The sequence below is a fragment of the Bactrocera neohumeralis genome, chromosome 5 (assembly GCF_024586455.1).
Source record: "Bactrocera neohumeralis isolate Rockhampton chromosome 5, APGP_CSIRO_Bneo_wtdbg2-racon-allhic-juicebox.fasta_v2, whole genome shotgun sequence".
Classification (NCBI taxonomy): domain Eukaryota; kingdom Metazoa; phylum Arthropoda; class Insecta; order Diptera; family Tephritidae; genus Bactrocera; species Bactrocera neohumeralis.
The window spans coordinates 67,092,813-67,106,843 of NC_065922.1; the positions used below are offsets into that span (position 1 = coordinate 67,092,813).

Here is a 14,031-nt window from a genome sequence, read left to right on the forward strand (position 1 = left end):
GTAGTTGTCAAAGTGGAATATAAATTTCTATATAGATATAGATATATGTAGATATAGATATAGATATAGATATAGATATAGATATAGATATAGATATAGATATAGATATAGATATAGATATAGATATAGATATAGATATAGATATAGATATAGATAGAAATTTTACAAAATAGGGTTACCACCCAGCGAAAAAAACTTAAGCTAACAAATTACTACATTGAATGCGACGAGATTAAGTTTGAGTTTTTAAAATTTCTAAAAACTAAATATTTTATATTATATGTGGACATGTTTTACGAACAGTGTTGCCACTCATCGAAAAATAAGCAAACTAAGAGAGAATATTTTATATGTAAATTTAAGCAGATAATTATATATACCAATCTGATGAAAATCCTCCAAAAAATAGTAGCTAGCAACGTAGAAATTATATAAAATAGAGTTGCCACTTAAATGAAAAAAACTTAACTTAAACAAAATCCCACAAAATATATGCGAAGATTTAGTTGGAGTTTTTAAAATTTCTACTTTATTAGTATTAGTATTTAACTTAATAATATTAAAAGTGCGCATATTTTTGAACAGAGTTGCCAAATATAGAAAAATAAAGGAAGTATAATATAAAAAGTGCACTAAGCAAGCAACATTTAAAATATCTTCCGAGCAACTTGTGTGTAGTTTTTAATATATTTGATCAATTTTTAAAGAGAGTTGCCACCTCACAAAAAATATTTAGTAAATAAAATCCAAAAAGTGTATGCTAACAGTTTTGGTTGGACCCCTGAAGGCTTATATGAAATTATTGCTGTTTGCAATGCTAACCTAGTTGGGAATAGAGCTGCCACTGAAAACTAAACTAATGTCCACTTATAATACCTTTTAAGTGCTTTTGGTGCTAAATATAAAACTTTTTACTAAGCCATTCTTAAAAATTTCAGGTGCCTTTAATCTGGGTATGTTTCGACATAGCGTTGCCACTTTTCACTAACCAATTAACCATGCAATTTTTCCAAAAAATTGAAGTTTTAAAAACATAAGGAAGAATATTCATGGTTTTAATAAAAAAATATTAACAGAGTTGCCACCTTTTGAAAACTGGAAATAGAGTTCCACTTATCAACAACTAATTAATTTAAAAACCATGCAATTCTTGCAATAAATCTGAAGCTTTAAAAAAATATAGAAAACATGCATGGCGTTAATTAAAAAATATTTACAGAGTTGCCAGCTTTTGAAAATTTCAACATTTTTATCATAATAGTTGCGTAAATACAACGACTTTGTGAAATCATTTTGAAAGTTCAGTGTTTGTTTATAAAAAAATTATTTGGAACGGAGTTGCCACCTATCAGCAGAAATTTAAAGTGGGTACATTATAAGCTGTTTGACGAAAATAGACTTTATAAAGAGTGTTACCAAAAGCATTCGACATATTTGCCAGTACGGTAAGCAATTGCATTATTTTCCCCAACACTGTGGGTGTACATTACATCTCTTTGAATGCATTCATTATTTAATATACATACATTGTATGTATGTATGTATGAGTATGCCAGTTTTTACGTGGAAATTCCGCAATCATTTTCAAACAGTGCTTTGCACTATTATTAGATGCAAATCGTATGTATATACATATTTCTGGGTATATACATATAATATGTGTGTACGTATGTATATTTTATCAATACAGTAGCTATTACTATTGTATGTTGTTAAACCGAGGCGATGGGTAATCTACGAACAGTCGTAAGTTGAATGTTGAAGTGTGAAAATTGCATTGAAGTGTGAACGAGTGTGCAACAGGTTGCTGTTCTGTGCAATTTAAAGAAAATAATTCAATTTAGTCAATTTAAATATGTATATATATATGTATATCAAGAGAGACAAATAAATGCTAATGGTTATTAAAGAAACCAGCTTTTGGATATGCAAGAAGCTTTTCAAATTACATACATATGTAAAGAGATTAAAATTACTTTTTTTTGAGTTGTGACTTTTGTAAATTCCTAAAAAAAGCAAAAGAACAATTAAATATTTGGATATATTTACATACATATATATGTACATACATACACATACATACACATATGTATATATTTATATATGTATATGTATATACATACATATATCAATAAACATAAACTATAGTTCAAAAACTGTTCAATAACTGAAGTGAAACTTATCAAACTCAACTGCAACGAAATTGCGTTACGCAACGAAATTCCGTCACGTTCGTACTATATGGATGTAGAGTTTCCGTTACATTCGTGCTATACGAATGATGTGCCGATCTGAACATGCTTTTGTATGGTTCGCAGGAATACTCCTTAGTTAGAATTTGGACACATTTCTGAAAATTTTAATAAAAGTTTTAATACGAAGTTAAGAACTTTCAATCTTAAACACAATTTAAATAAAATTTAATATGCACAAAATGTGACCACTGTTGAAGCGGTTGAAGATAATTTCACGCCAAAATTTTTTTTCCAAAAGAGTTGCCACCTGTTTGAATTATTTTAATGCAATTTTTTATAATAATGAATGAAATATGACAGTCAGCTTTTTATGAACTTAAAACGAGATATTTGTACTTAAGTGTAAAATATTTTTTGAAAAAGTAAAACGTGTAAAATATGACAATGTGCTTTTCTTCAAAAATCTTTGCAGATGTTTCGCAACATGCTTGACATTTCTTAATAAATTTTTTTTAAATAAATTAACTTAATACATACAACAGTATACACAGAGTATGTATATCACGGTGAAGAGGTTCATGAAGTACAGTCTTACAGTCAACATATTTTCACATAGGGTTGCCACTGATGTTTTTACTACAATCAGTTAATATAACTAAATAATATTCTTATAACAAACTGAACAGTTTAATATTTGAGAAAGTCTTCATAAACAGTTTAAGAATTTTAAAAGTACAAAAAATATTTGAACAGCCTTGCCACCTTTGCTAGAAATTTTTTAATTCAATTGGTTTTTATTTTAAAATTTTTTAAGCTGACAATATTTCGAGAAAGATTATAGTCTAGAATACTTTTGGAAGCGTTGCCACCTGTTTGATTTTTACAGTCATACAAATCTTATAGATAATTAAATGTTATCAATAAATTATTATCATGTATCAAATGTAATAATAATTTTAAAATTTCTGGTTGAAACTGAATACAGAGTTGCCGCCCTTCCCAAATTTTAAGTAACTAAATTAATGAAAAAAAGGTATATACCATTTTTCGTTTTTTTTTTTTAATTTTTCAAGACAATGTTATTTCGAGAAGACTACAGTCTAAAATATTTTTGAGAGCGTTGCCACCTGTTTTTCAATTTTGCAAATCCTATAGAAAACTAAATGTTATCAATAAATGATCTCTCGACGAAGATGTCAGTTTAAAATATTTTTTGAGAGGGTTGCCACCTGTTTGATTTTTTCAGTTATACAAATCTTATAGAAAATTAATTGTTGCCAATAAATGATTATTATGTATCCAATATAATAATAAATGTAAAATTTCTGTGTGAAACTGAATGTAGGGTTGCCACCATTCCCAAATTTTAATTCCTAAATTAATAAAAAAATTTTATATTTTTTTTAACAAACTATGCACATTATGTAATTTTTGAACACGCAAGCTTTTAAAGCTCTTTTAATCGTATTAGTTCTGGCATCTCCGCTGTCAAAATGTTTGTTCAAAAAAATTTGATTTCGCCCCATTAATCAATAGATCATTTATCATAACTTCCTAGTTCCCTCTTTAGAATAAATTTCACTAGTACCGAACTAAATAGCACTTAATACAGCACTTACGTTTAATTTTTTTCCACCGCTCGAATCAGTACGAAATTTCAAGACTTCCAGACCTTTGCTTTAGGACCGACCCCTTATCATTCAACTAAGGGCTTAGCGCCTTGTGGTCGCAAAAAATGTTAAGCTTTTTTCATTTTCTCTCTCTTTCGCTGCTCAAAACGTTAACTGGAGAGTAGAAAGGAAGCTTAGTGACATACTTTGCAATACATATTTTTAAGACGATTCTATCAGTGGTAAACTTCTAGATATTCTAGCTGTACTAATATTAGACCTTTTCTAGCCACTTAATCGGGTATCTCCACGATATGCTGTTTGATATTACCAGACTAGAGAAAAACGACATTAAAGCACGTTTTTTCTCTGTTTGATAATTACCTAACTCTCGTGGTTGTAACAACATTACCTGAAGACAGCTACTCAAGGCATGACATCGGAAACTACTGCAACTATTTTTGTAGTGAAAAGTATTCGAACCTCGGTATGAATTCTGATTGAACTTATTTTTTGACATAGCTTCCGACATACTTGTACAAGAAAATGTGGCGTAATTGTATGCGTCTCATAACACTCTACGCATTGGCAACGCTACCAGGCTTGGCAGGTGTCAAACTCGAATTGCCAACACAGCCTCAAATCTGCAATAGCGAAATGTGTGAATGCACTTCTGCCAATTTCGAATGCCGCTTAAAGGGTAGATTCAGTTTAGTCAACGTAGAATCCAGAATACGCGCATGGAACGACCGAACAGATGTCCTCACCGCGTACGATTTAAATATAACTTGCGTATATGAACCTGAGGACCTCAATGTGGTGTTAAATATGATGCCACCCATAATATTTGAAGAGCCAATGCAATACTATTTGAAAAACTGCTTGGAATACCCCGCTATACTGCAGCAGTCGCATGTAACATACGTAGGTATTGTGGAATTCGATCAATACTTGGAAACGCCGCCCAGATTTTTCAATCAAACGCAAGTTTTGCAGGCGCTGACTTTGCCAGTGCGTTTTAATTATGTCAAGAACCCGTTACCGCCGCAATTGTTGCATAATTTAACGAATTTACAGCATTTGATTTTGCAGATTTACACTCCGTATCCGGAAGTACGCTATCCCGTCGAGCTTTTGCACACGCTGTACAAATTGGAAACACTTTCCATAGAGCTCATAGCGCTGCAAACAAGCGTACGCGACGCTCAAAGCGCGCATTTTCGCGATCTCCGCGCACTAAAACAATTGAATTTAGATGCAAATCATATGACGGCACTACCTGCCGAACTCTTTAGCACACTACCAGAGTTGAGAAGGCTGAGCTTACGACTGAATGACCTAGAGCAGCTGTCGCCGGATTTGTTACGTATGCAGCGTAAACTGTTAGTACTAGATATATCGGAGAATCACTTAAGCGCATTACCCAAAGGCTTATTTGACAATACGCCGCTGCTCTGGGAGCTCTTACTCGCGCACAATAGATTCAAAGTGCCAACAAGTATTATAGAAAATGTGCATGCGCTTCACTTTTTGCGCAAAATCAATTTGGGCTATAATCGCCTAGAGACGGTTTGGGGTACAGGTATTTACAGCAATCACACGCTTTTCACACGCGCCAATATTACAGACGCGGAAACGGTTACCAACTTTGAGCGCATGGTTAAGTACGTCACGGCCTTGCATGAACTTGAGCCGCTAAACTATACGGAGATGGTGCTGAGAGCTAACCAACTCACATACTTTTCGTTGGACTGGATTGCGGCGGCAGGCATCAGCTGCCCCTACTATATTGATCTCGCAATAAATAAAATACGCCACGTACATGCGCTCCTGTCACCGACAAAAGCAACCTGTCGGCAAGAAGTGCACTTGTTGCATAACCCGCTCGTTTGCGATTGTGAATTAGCTTGGATCTACAATACGAACATGCTTGTAATTGGCGTTCAGTGGCAGTGCGCAATGCCGGAGCGCTTGTATGGCAGCGATTTACGAAATTTGCGAGGCGACGCGCTTTGCGACTGGTCACCCGCCTGGTGTCCATTGAAATGCCGTTGTACGCGACAATTGAATGCGCTGTTAATCGATTGCAGTGCGGCAGCGCTACAAGCACTTGGTCAGCTGCCGCGGCCCGAACAGTTGTCGCTCGCGGAGACTACGCTCAACCTCACGCGCAACCAATTTCGCGAGTTGCCATCGAATGCCACCTTCGGCTATGCGAATGTTACGCGTCTGTATGCGGCGCACAACCGCCTAAATACCCTGCTACCAACACATTTGCCACATACGTTGCGCGTCTTGGACCTGCGCACGAATCAGCTGCAGCGCTTGGATGAAAACTTTCTGCGCGCTTATCTTAATGACAGCGCCACGCTTACAGCGCTTTATCTCTCCGACAATCCCTGGTTGTGCGATTGCGCCACTGAGCTCTTGCTGTATACGCTACGTGTACACCGTAGTCGCATACCGGATTTCGAGGAATTGTTTTGCGCCAATCTTCCGAACATAACGCTCGGGAATGCGACTTTCACGGATATTTGTGTAACACCCAGCAACAGTTGGGCTTTAATCACACAGCTAATTGCTGCTTTTCTTACAATACTCACACTGTTGACTTGCATTACACTGTACTACAAGTACGAGTTGGAGCTGAAGATTTGGCTGCATGCGCACAATGTGAACATTGCCTGTTGCAGCATTGACGAAATGGACTGTAACAAAACTTTCGATGCCTTCATCTCATATGCGCATGAGCAGTCGGACTATGTAAACCAAGTACTCGTACCTGGGCTCGAGAAAACGGCACCTTACTTTCGCATATGCACACACGAACGTAATTGGCTTGCGGGCGCTTACATACCAGAGCAAATTGTCGAGTCGGTTGCGCAATCGCGTCGCACCATCATTGTGCTCTCGCAGGATTTCATTGCATCGCTTTGGGGGCGCATGGAGTTTAAGACGGCGCATCAGTTTGCTGTGAACGAACGGCGTGCGCGAATCATTATTGTTAAATATGGTGAGGTGGGCGATATGGCGGGGCTTGACACCGAATTGCAGGCTTATTTGCGTATGAACACCTATCTGGAGTCGGAGGATCCGCGCTTCTGGCAGAAACTGCGGTACGCTATGCCGCATCTTAGGGGCGAAGGCAGGAAAGCCGGTATGCTCGAGGTGGGCCAAAGAGTTTACGTGCGTGGACAAGTGGAGTTGAATCAAATGGCGATTAGCAAATAAATGTGTGCTAGCATGTCAATACTCACATCGTATTGTTGTCACAAAATCCTTACGGCTTATGAAAATAAATAAAAGCTTACTAGGCTTGTGGAATTTTAAATCAAAAAGTTGTTTTTCAAATTTAGAATTCTCTCTGAAGTACTCAAGTGAATGATTTCATGATTATTTTAAAAACGTTTCCCTTTATAAAGCTTAATGAGGTGTCTTATTAATCGCAGAATAGCAGAGTGAGATCAAGTACTTCTATAACAAAGTACGGTTACTCGATGGATGTACATTAACCAAACCGACAGAAATGCCCTTACTATAGACCGATTTGAGGTTAGAGAAGTATTCCGGTAAACATCTACTATCTGCAGGCCAATTTGAGGTTAGAGAATCTGGTGACACTCAAGAGCAGTTCTAGAAGACTGATTTTGATGTCCAAAAAAATCTACTTATATAGAAAAGCAGTACGAAACTTCTTCACAAACTGTTCTTTGACATTTTTTCAATGTTTAAATGAGCCGTGGCCTCACATTGACTATTTCATACAGGACTCGCTTTTAAAAACTATTATAAGATTGATGTGAGGACCACCTTACGGTAAGGAATCGAACTGACTTGAATTCTTATAACTTCAAAAGCAATACTCCATTATTTTTGGGATGATACCAAATACACGAAGAGTTACCAAACTGTTGTCTTAACGTCTTCAATGACTCTGAAAAATAAAAAGGGGGTCAGGAACCCCTTTTCAGATATCAGAATAGGTCCAAAAAAGAGGTCTCTCATTCGAGGCTGTGTTCTTCTTTTCGTTGGTAGTGTTTTTACCTGGCAGGTCCCAAACCCAGCGTACAACCCTTCTCACTTTAGCTCAACTTCAAACGGATGTGTTTTTTGGCTACCAAGAGGACACTTGGTTTAAGACCGGAAGTCGTGAGCTACTTGAACCTTATGTAAAAGAAACGTTTCTGGCTCCTCCCAATTGAATGAATGGAATTTCAGTGTGCTCTGTTCAATCCACAAAAAGGGTGACTCCACCACCTCTGCCAATTACTGTGGCATTACCAACCTAAAAATCACATATAAGGTTCTATCGAGCGTACTGTGTGAGAGATTAAACACCACCGTCAACAAACTGATTGGATTTGATCAGTGTGGCTTTAGGTCTGGAAAATCAGAAATAAAATGGTCGAAAACAGTCCAGCTCTGAAAATATTCGACTCAGTACCCGCTGGAGGAAGCAGAAGAAGAGGAAAATCTCCACTCCGTTGGAATAATCAAGTGGAGTAGGACCTGGCCGCTCTTAATAAAAGAAAAAAATAATCGACTGGCGCGCTGTTTGTTAACTCGGCTATAACCGTCCAAGCGGTGTTTATGCCATTAAAGGAGAAGAAGAAAATTTGTCAAACCAATTTAGTGTTATGAGCAATCCCATAGGTTTCAGTTTATTCAATATCACTCGTTTAAGTACATAATGATGCCGGCCTCAGGTTTTACTCGTCTGAGTTTTCTAAATGGAATTGGATTGGAAGTCAATCGGCTCGGGGAGTCTAACATTTACCGCTAGACTGTTGCTTTCAAGCCATTAAGCTCAAATCGGTTAGAAGTTTTCGTTTTATTGCTTTATATAACTAGGTCTACTTCTGCAGACTTTTTTCATTAAAGTCACTTCTGTCCAAGCCTTATGTTTATACCTTTGCAACAAAGTTGCTAAGGAGAGTATTATAGTTTTGTTCACATAACGGTTGTTTGTAAGTCCTAAAACTAAAAGAGTCAGATATAGAGTTATATATACCAAAGTGATCAGGGTGACGAATAGAGTTGAAATCCGGATGTCTGTCTGTCCGTCCGTCCGTTTGTCCGTCCGTGCAAGCTGTAACTTGAGTAAAAATTGAGATATCATGATGAACGTATTTCTTGGTTCCATAAGAAGGTTAAGTTCGAAGATGGCAAAATCGGGCCACTGCCACGCCCACAAAATGGCGAAAACCGAAAACCTATAAAGTGTCATGACTAAGCCATAAAAAAAAGATATTAAAGTGAAATTTGGCACAAAGGATCTCATTAGGAGGGGCATATGTAGACGTAATTTTTTTGGAAAAGTGGGCGTGGCCCCCCCCCTACTAAGTTTTTTGTGCATATCTAGGAAACTACTATAGCTATGTCAACTAAACTCTATAGAGTCGTTTCATTCAGGCATTTCCATATACAGTTCAAAAATGGAAGAAATCGGTTAATAACCACGCCCACCTCCCATATAAAGGTTATGTTGAAAATCACTAAAAGTGCGTTAACCGACTAACAAAAAACGTCAGAACACTAAATTTTACGGAAGAAATGGCAGAAGGAAGCTGCACCCAGGCCTTTTTTAAAATTGAAAATGGGCGTGGCGTCGCCACTTATGAACCAAAAACCATACCTCAGGAACTATTAATCTAATTAATTTTACGGCAAAATAAAAAAAATATGTAAATGACGGATAATGAAATCTCGATTATCACTTTATCATGCGAGGGTATAAAATGTTCGGTGACACCCGAACGTAGCCCTTCCTTACTTGTTTTATTTATAAAACGTAATTAATTTATAACAGCATTCAGTTGAAACGAAATTAAGTGAATAAAAGCTTAATAAAAAAACAGAAAGGGAAGACATCAACAGTTTGGAAGCCGAGCTGGAGCTTTAGGAGCTTTATTCATTGGACCAACAACTTAGCGGTGACCTTTGCTTGAATGTAAGCTTCTAAAGAGCTCTACGGGCCCTTACAACTTAGAATCTGTCATGAAGCAGTTTAATACTTAGCTATTTACTTGCTCTTTTCAGCTTTCAGTCGACTTTAAGGTTAAGTGCTGGAACTCTGTACCGATGCCTTAAAATATTCATGAACACGCGTTAGAATGTTCCATCAAGTAACTTATAAGCAAAGCTTGATACTGCAGCTCTTACTACACTTCCTATGCGTCAAAGTGGTGTACACCAATTTGGCAGCACCAAAGCCGACGTTGCTAACGAAGCTGCAACCGAAGCCAAATGGACCCGAAAGTGCCTTCAAAAGCTGCTACCAAAACAAGTGTCAGTGCAAAAAGGAAGTAATCAATTGCTACTTGAGCGACCGCAATGGTGCGGTGACGCTCACCATTTCCTGGAATTTGGGAAAAGACAAGATTACGATGGACTGCGAAGGCGCGACTGAAAATTTAGACGCGCTGTTAAGTCAAGTGACGCATGAATTCGTACATAATGATACCTATTACGAGCTGACCAATTGTCAACAACTGCCGACTATGCTGCGACGCCCGAACATCACTTACGTAGGTCACGTATCATTTACTGAAGATGTTACAGTACCAGAAAGCTTGTTTTCACATACAAACGGCTTGTTGTTGTTAGTGTTTAATATAACAACGTCGAATGCGGAGCTCAGTTTGCCGGTGAAACTGTTTCACGACCTTACGGAAATAAGAGAGTTGGAGTTGTTAGTTGTTAGTGACGCGCCAGCGATCACCTTACCCGTAGAACTCTTTCATAAACTTGAATCTTTAGAAATACTCTCGTTTTACGTGTATAACGCCGCGATGGGCTATTACGAAAAGCCAAATGCGCAACGAACATCGGCACGAAATTTGACGAGCGCACATTTTCGTGATTGTAATGCATTGAGGGGTCTGCTGCTGGATGCTAATCAACTCAGAACGCTGGACCCAACAATTTTCAACACACTGCACGAATTGAACCTTTTGAGTTTGAGTTTGAACGAGTTGCAAAGTTTACCCGAAGATTTATTCGTTGCGCAACAAAAGTTGGTCATAGTGGACTTGAGTATGAATGCGTTGAGCGCACTGCCGCCGCGCTTATTCGCGCATACGCCTCTGTTATGGAAATTAAACTTAGCTGAAAATCGTTTCCACACGCCAACAAATATTATTGCCGCGTTGCACTCTCTACACTATCTCTACAGACTCGATTTGGATAATAACAAGCTCAGCAGCATTTGGGGTACCGGCATATACAGCAATCGGACGCTACTAACACGCAGCAATATAAGAGATCCAGGAACGCTGCCCGAGTTCACCGAGTATGTGACCATTGAGCGCGGCACTTATAATGAACGTGAACTTAATATTACCATTATTAGTCTGCGTCGAAATCAGCTGACGCACTTCAACTTCGACTGGATTAGTGGCGCTGATGGCTTAGCTTGCCCTTACGAGCTGGATCTCTCGCGCAATAAAATTAAAACTCTTTACGCTGCCAAGCGACCGCCGAGCACCACTGGCAGGTGTCAGCGCAATTTAAATTACAATCGCTTGCATTGTGATTGCCAACTAGCTTGGTTGTATAACAGCGATTTTCTAACGAAAGATGTTGACTGGAGTTGTACAACGCCAGCACCTTTAGCGCGGAAGCCACTCAAAACGTTGCAGCGTAGTCAGCTGTGTCCTTGGGCGCCGAGCTTTTGTCCTGCGGGCTGTGAGTGTGACTATGCCACACAAGCGCTTGTTGTGAATTGCACAAACGCGCGTCTTGAGGGCATCACACAACTGCCACATGCTGCGCAGTTCGCGCTCAACAGCAGCGCGCTTTACATAGAGCGCAATAATTTCTACGAACTACCTGTGAATACAACGCCGGGTTACGTGGATGTAATACACATCTATGCCGCGCACAATCGGCTTGTCGCGCTGCAGTCATCTCACTTGCCGCCCAATCTGACAACGTTGGATGTGCGCGACAATCAGCTGGAGCGTCTGGGCGCTGACTTTCTGCGCGCATATCTAAATGAGAGCGCAACATTACAGGCTTTATATCTCGCTGACAATCCGTGGTTATGCGATTGCGAGTCGGAGGAGCTCTTGCGTGCGGTTCGCCTACAGCGCGCACGCATACCCGATGCCAGCAGTTTAATGTGTGCAAATTTTGCAAATGTCACTTTATTGAGTGCGCGCTTTGATGAAATATGTAAGAAGCCCTTTCAGTATGCCAGCTTGTATGCGCCGCTTATTGGCGTGTTTAGCTCTTCTGTACTTATACTAGTGTTTGTTGCGCTCTTTTACAAATACAAGTTAACGGTGAAAATTTGGTTCTTCGGCCACAACATGTTTTTGTGTTGCATCAAGGAACACGAGCTAGATAAGCATAAAGCTTTCGATGCCTTTATCTCATATGCGCATCAAGACCAACACTTTGTCAATACCGTATTGATACCGGGACTGGAGCAGGGTGGCACACGTTTTCGCATTTGCACACACGAACGAAATTGGCTGGCCGGTGTTTATATACCCGAGCAAATAATGGAGTCGGTGGAGCAATCGTGTCGCACGATTATTGTGCTTTCACAGCATTTCATCGAATCAGACTGGGCGCGCTTGGAGTTTCGCACCGCGCATCAGTGCGCCTTGAATGAAGGTCGCGCGCGCATAATTATTATAAAGTACGGTGAGCTTACGGATATGACGCATCTGGATAACGAATTGCTGGCCTACATGAAATTGAATACCTACTTGGAATGGGGTGATACGAGATTCTGGCCTAAACTGCGCTACGCTTTGCCACATAAATTTGGTGTGGTTAAAAAATCAGGCATGTTGGAAGTGGGCAGAAAAGTCTATGTCCGAGACGGCTTGGAGATGCATGAATTACACATTTAGTTCCGTATAATTACATACATATAATAAAAAATTATACCTGTAACATCAGTTGATTTATCCGTTTGGTTAATAATATAATATATATAGTACAGATGTTAAAGATCTCTGTGGTGAATATTATATTGAGGATCTAAAAACAAGTTAGTAATAGCAGTGAAGCTAACCTGTTTTTTTTTTGAGATATGACAGGACTGGTTTAATTTAGTATAATCTGTGAAGCTTTACATTATATCGTTATTAACTGCTGCATTGATTGAGTCTATGTAGGATCTTATCAATAGGGTGATTCAAAAAAAAGTAATATTTTTTTTTCGTTTGGTACTCTGAAAAAGGGGTTCCTAGACCCCTCTAAGAAAGCCTCTCTTAAGTTCTTAATTGTAACTGGAAGGTCCTCCTTCTTACAGTTTTCTATGTTTTCTTATTATCAGATAGAAAAATGCAGATCTCGCTTCCAACTACTTGAAAAAAATCTTGTTCCTTAGATTTTTTAGGAAATTGAATGCTCTATAAAAAGGTCTCTTACGATTTTTTCGTAACCACAAACGTTTAAAAGATATTAACGGTTGAAGTTTGATTATTTTTGGGAAAATTTTTTATTTCTTATGAATTTTATAACTCAATGAAAAAAAATCATTATGAATGATGAAACTCATAGGTTTTTGGAGAGGCTTTCTTAGAACTGTCTAGACACCTATTGTTCAGAGTGCCAAACGAAATTTATTTTTGATGATATTTTGATGATATTTTTTTTTTGAATCAGCCTATTCATCAAGCTCCTAATCAACCCATGTTACTCTGCGACCTTTAACGCTCACATTTTCACCAACGGTGGACTGGTTGTCGCTTCGTTGTCAGTAGCTGGTCATTGCTAACATTTTCCAAAGTATCGTGATGAAAATGTGGGGAAGAGACCCTTAAAAAAATACCAATCACGCCATTTATAAAAGAGAAACATTAGTCTAAGAAAATTGGGTAAATATGTAAGCTTTGAGAGCTGAGGTAGCCACAAAAATTATGTTGGAAATCGAAGTGGTTACTAATTTTTTAAAATATTTTAAAAGAATCATTAGAGGTAGATCCTTAAGTTTGTTTCACTCCAATATATTTTCAGACGTTTTAAATAACTTTGTAGATAAACTAAAACTAAAACTGTCACTATTATTATAATTTATTGTCTCCCAATCGCTAAGATATTTATATTGACAAATCGAACAAGCATCTGGTCTAACTCAGATAAACTAGCATAATCTATTGGAGATAGCTGGCAGACCATTTTATCAAGTTATCTTTTTAGCCACTGATATGCATTCAATTAAAAAGCATTGTTTTTTTTTTTGTTTCAAGAGAACAGCGATCAAGCAT

General features: G+C 38.0%; 1 protein-coding gene across 1 annotated transcript; it reads left to right on the plus strand.

Annotated features, from left to right (window-relative positions):
- Positions 1 to 3,243: 3,243 nt before the first annotated feature.
- Positions 3,244 to 12,769, plus strand: LOC126759350 (uncharacterized). The gene is made up of 2 exons (XM_050474084.1): positions 3,244 to 7,028; positions 9,905 to 12,769. The coding sequence occupies exons 1-2, from the start codon at positions 4,352 to 4,354 to the stop codon at positions 12,667 to 12,669; spliced, it is 5,442 nt and encodes a 1,813-aa protein (XP_050330041.1). The 5' UTR covers positions 3,244 to 4,351; the 3' UTR covers positions 12,670 to 12,769.
- Positions 12,770 to 14,031: the final 1,262 nt, after the last annotated feature.

Coding starts and splice junctions, on each gene's coding strand:
- LOC126759350 (XM_050474084.1), top strand. CDS start 4,352: ATGTGGCGTAATTGTATGCGTCTCATAACACTCTACGCATTGGCAACG. Junction 7,029..9,904: donor GTTGAATCAAATGGCGATTA/GCAAATAAATGT, acceptor TAAAATATTCAT/GAACACGCGTTAGAATGTTC.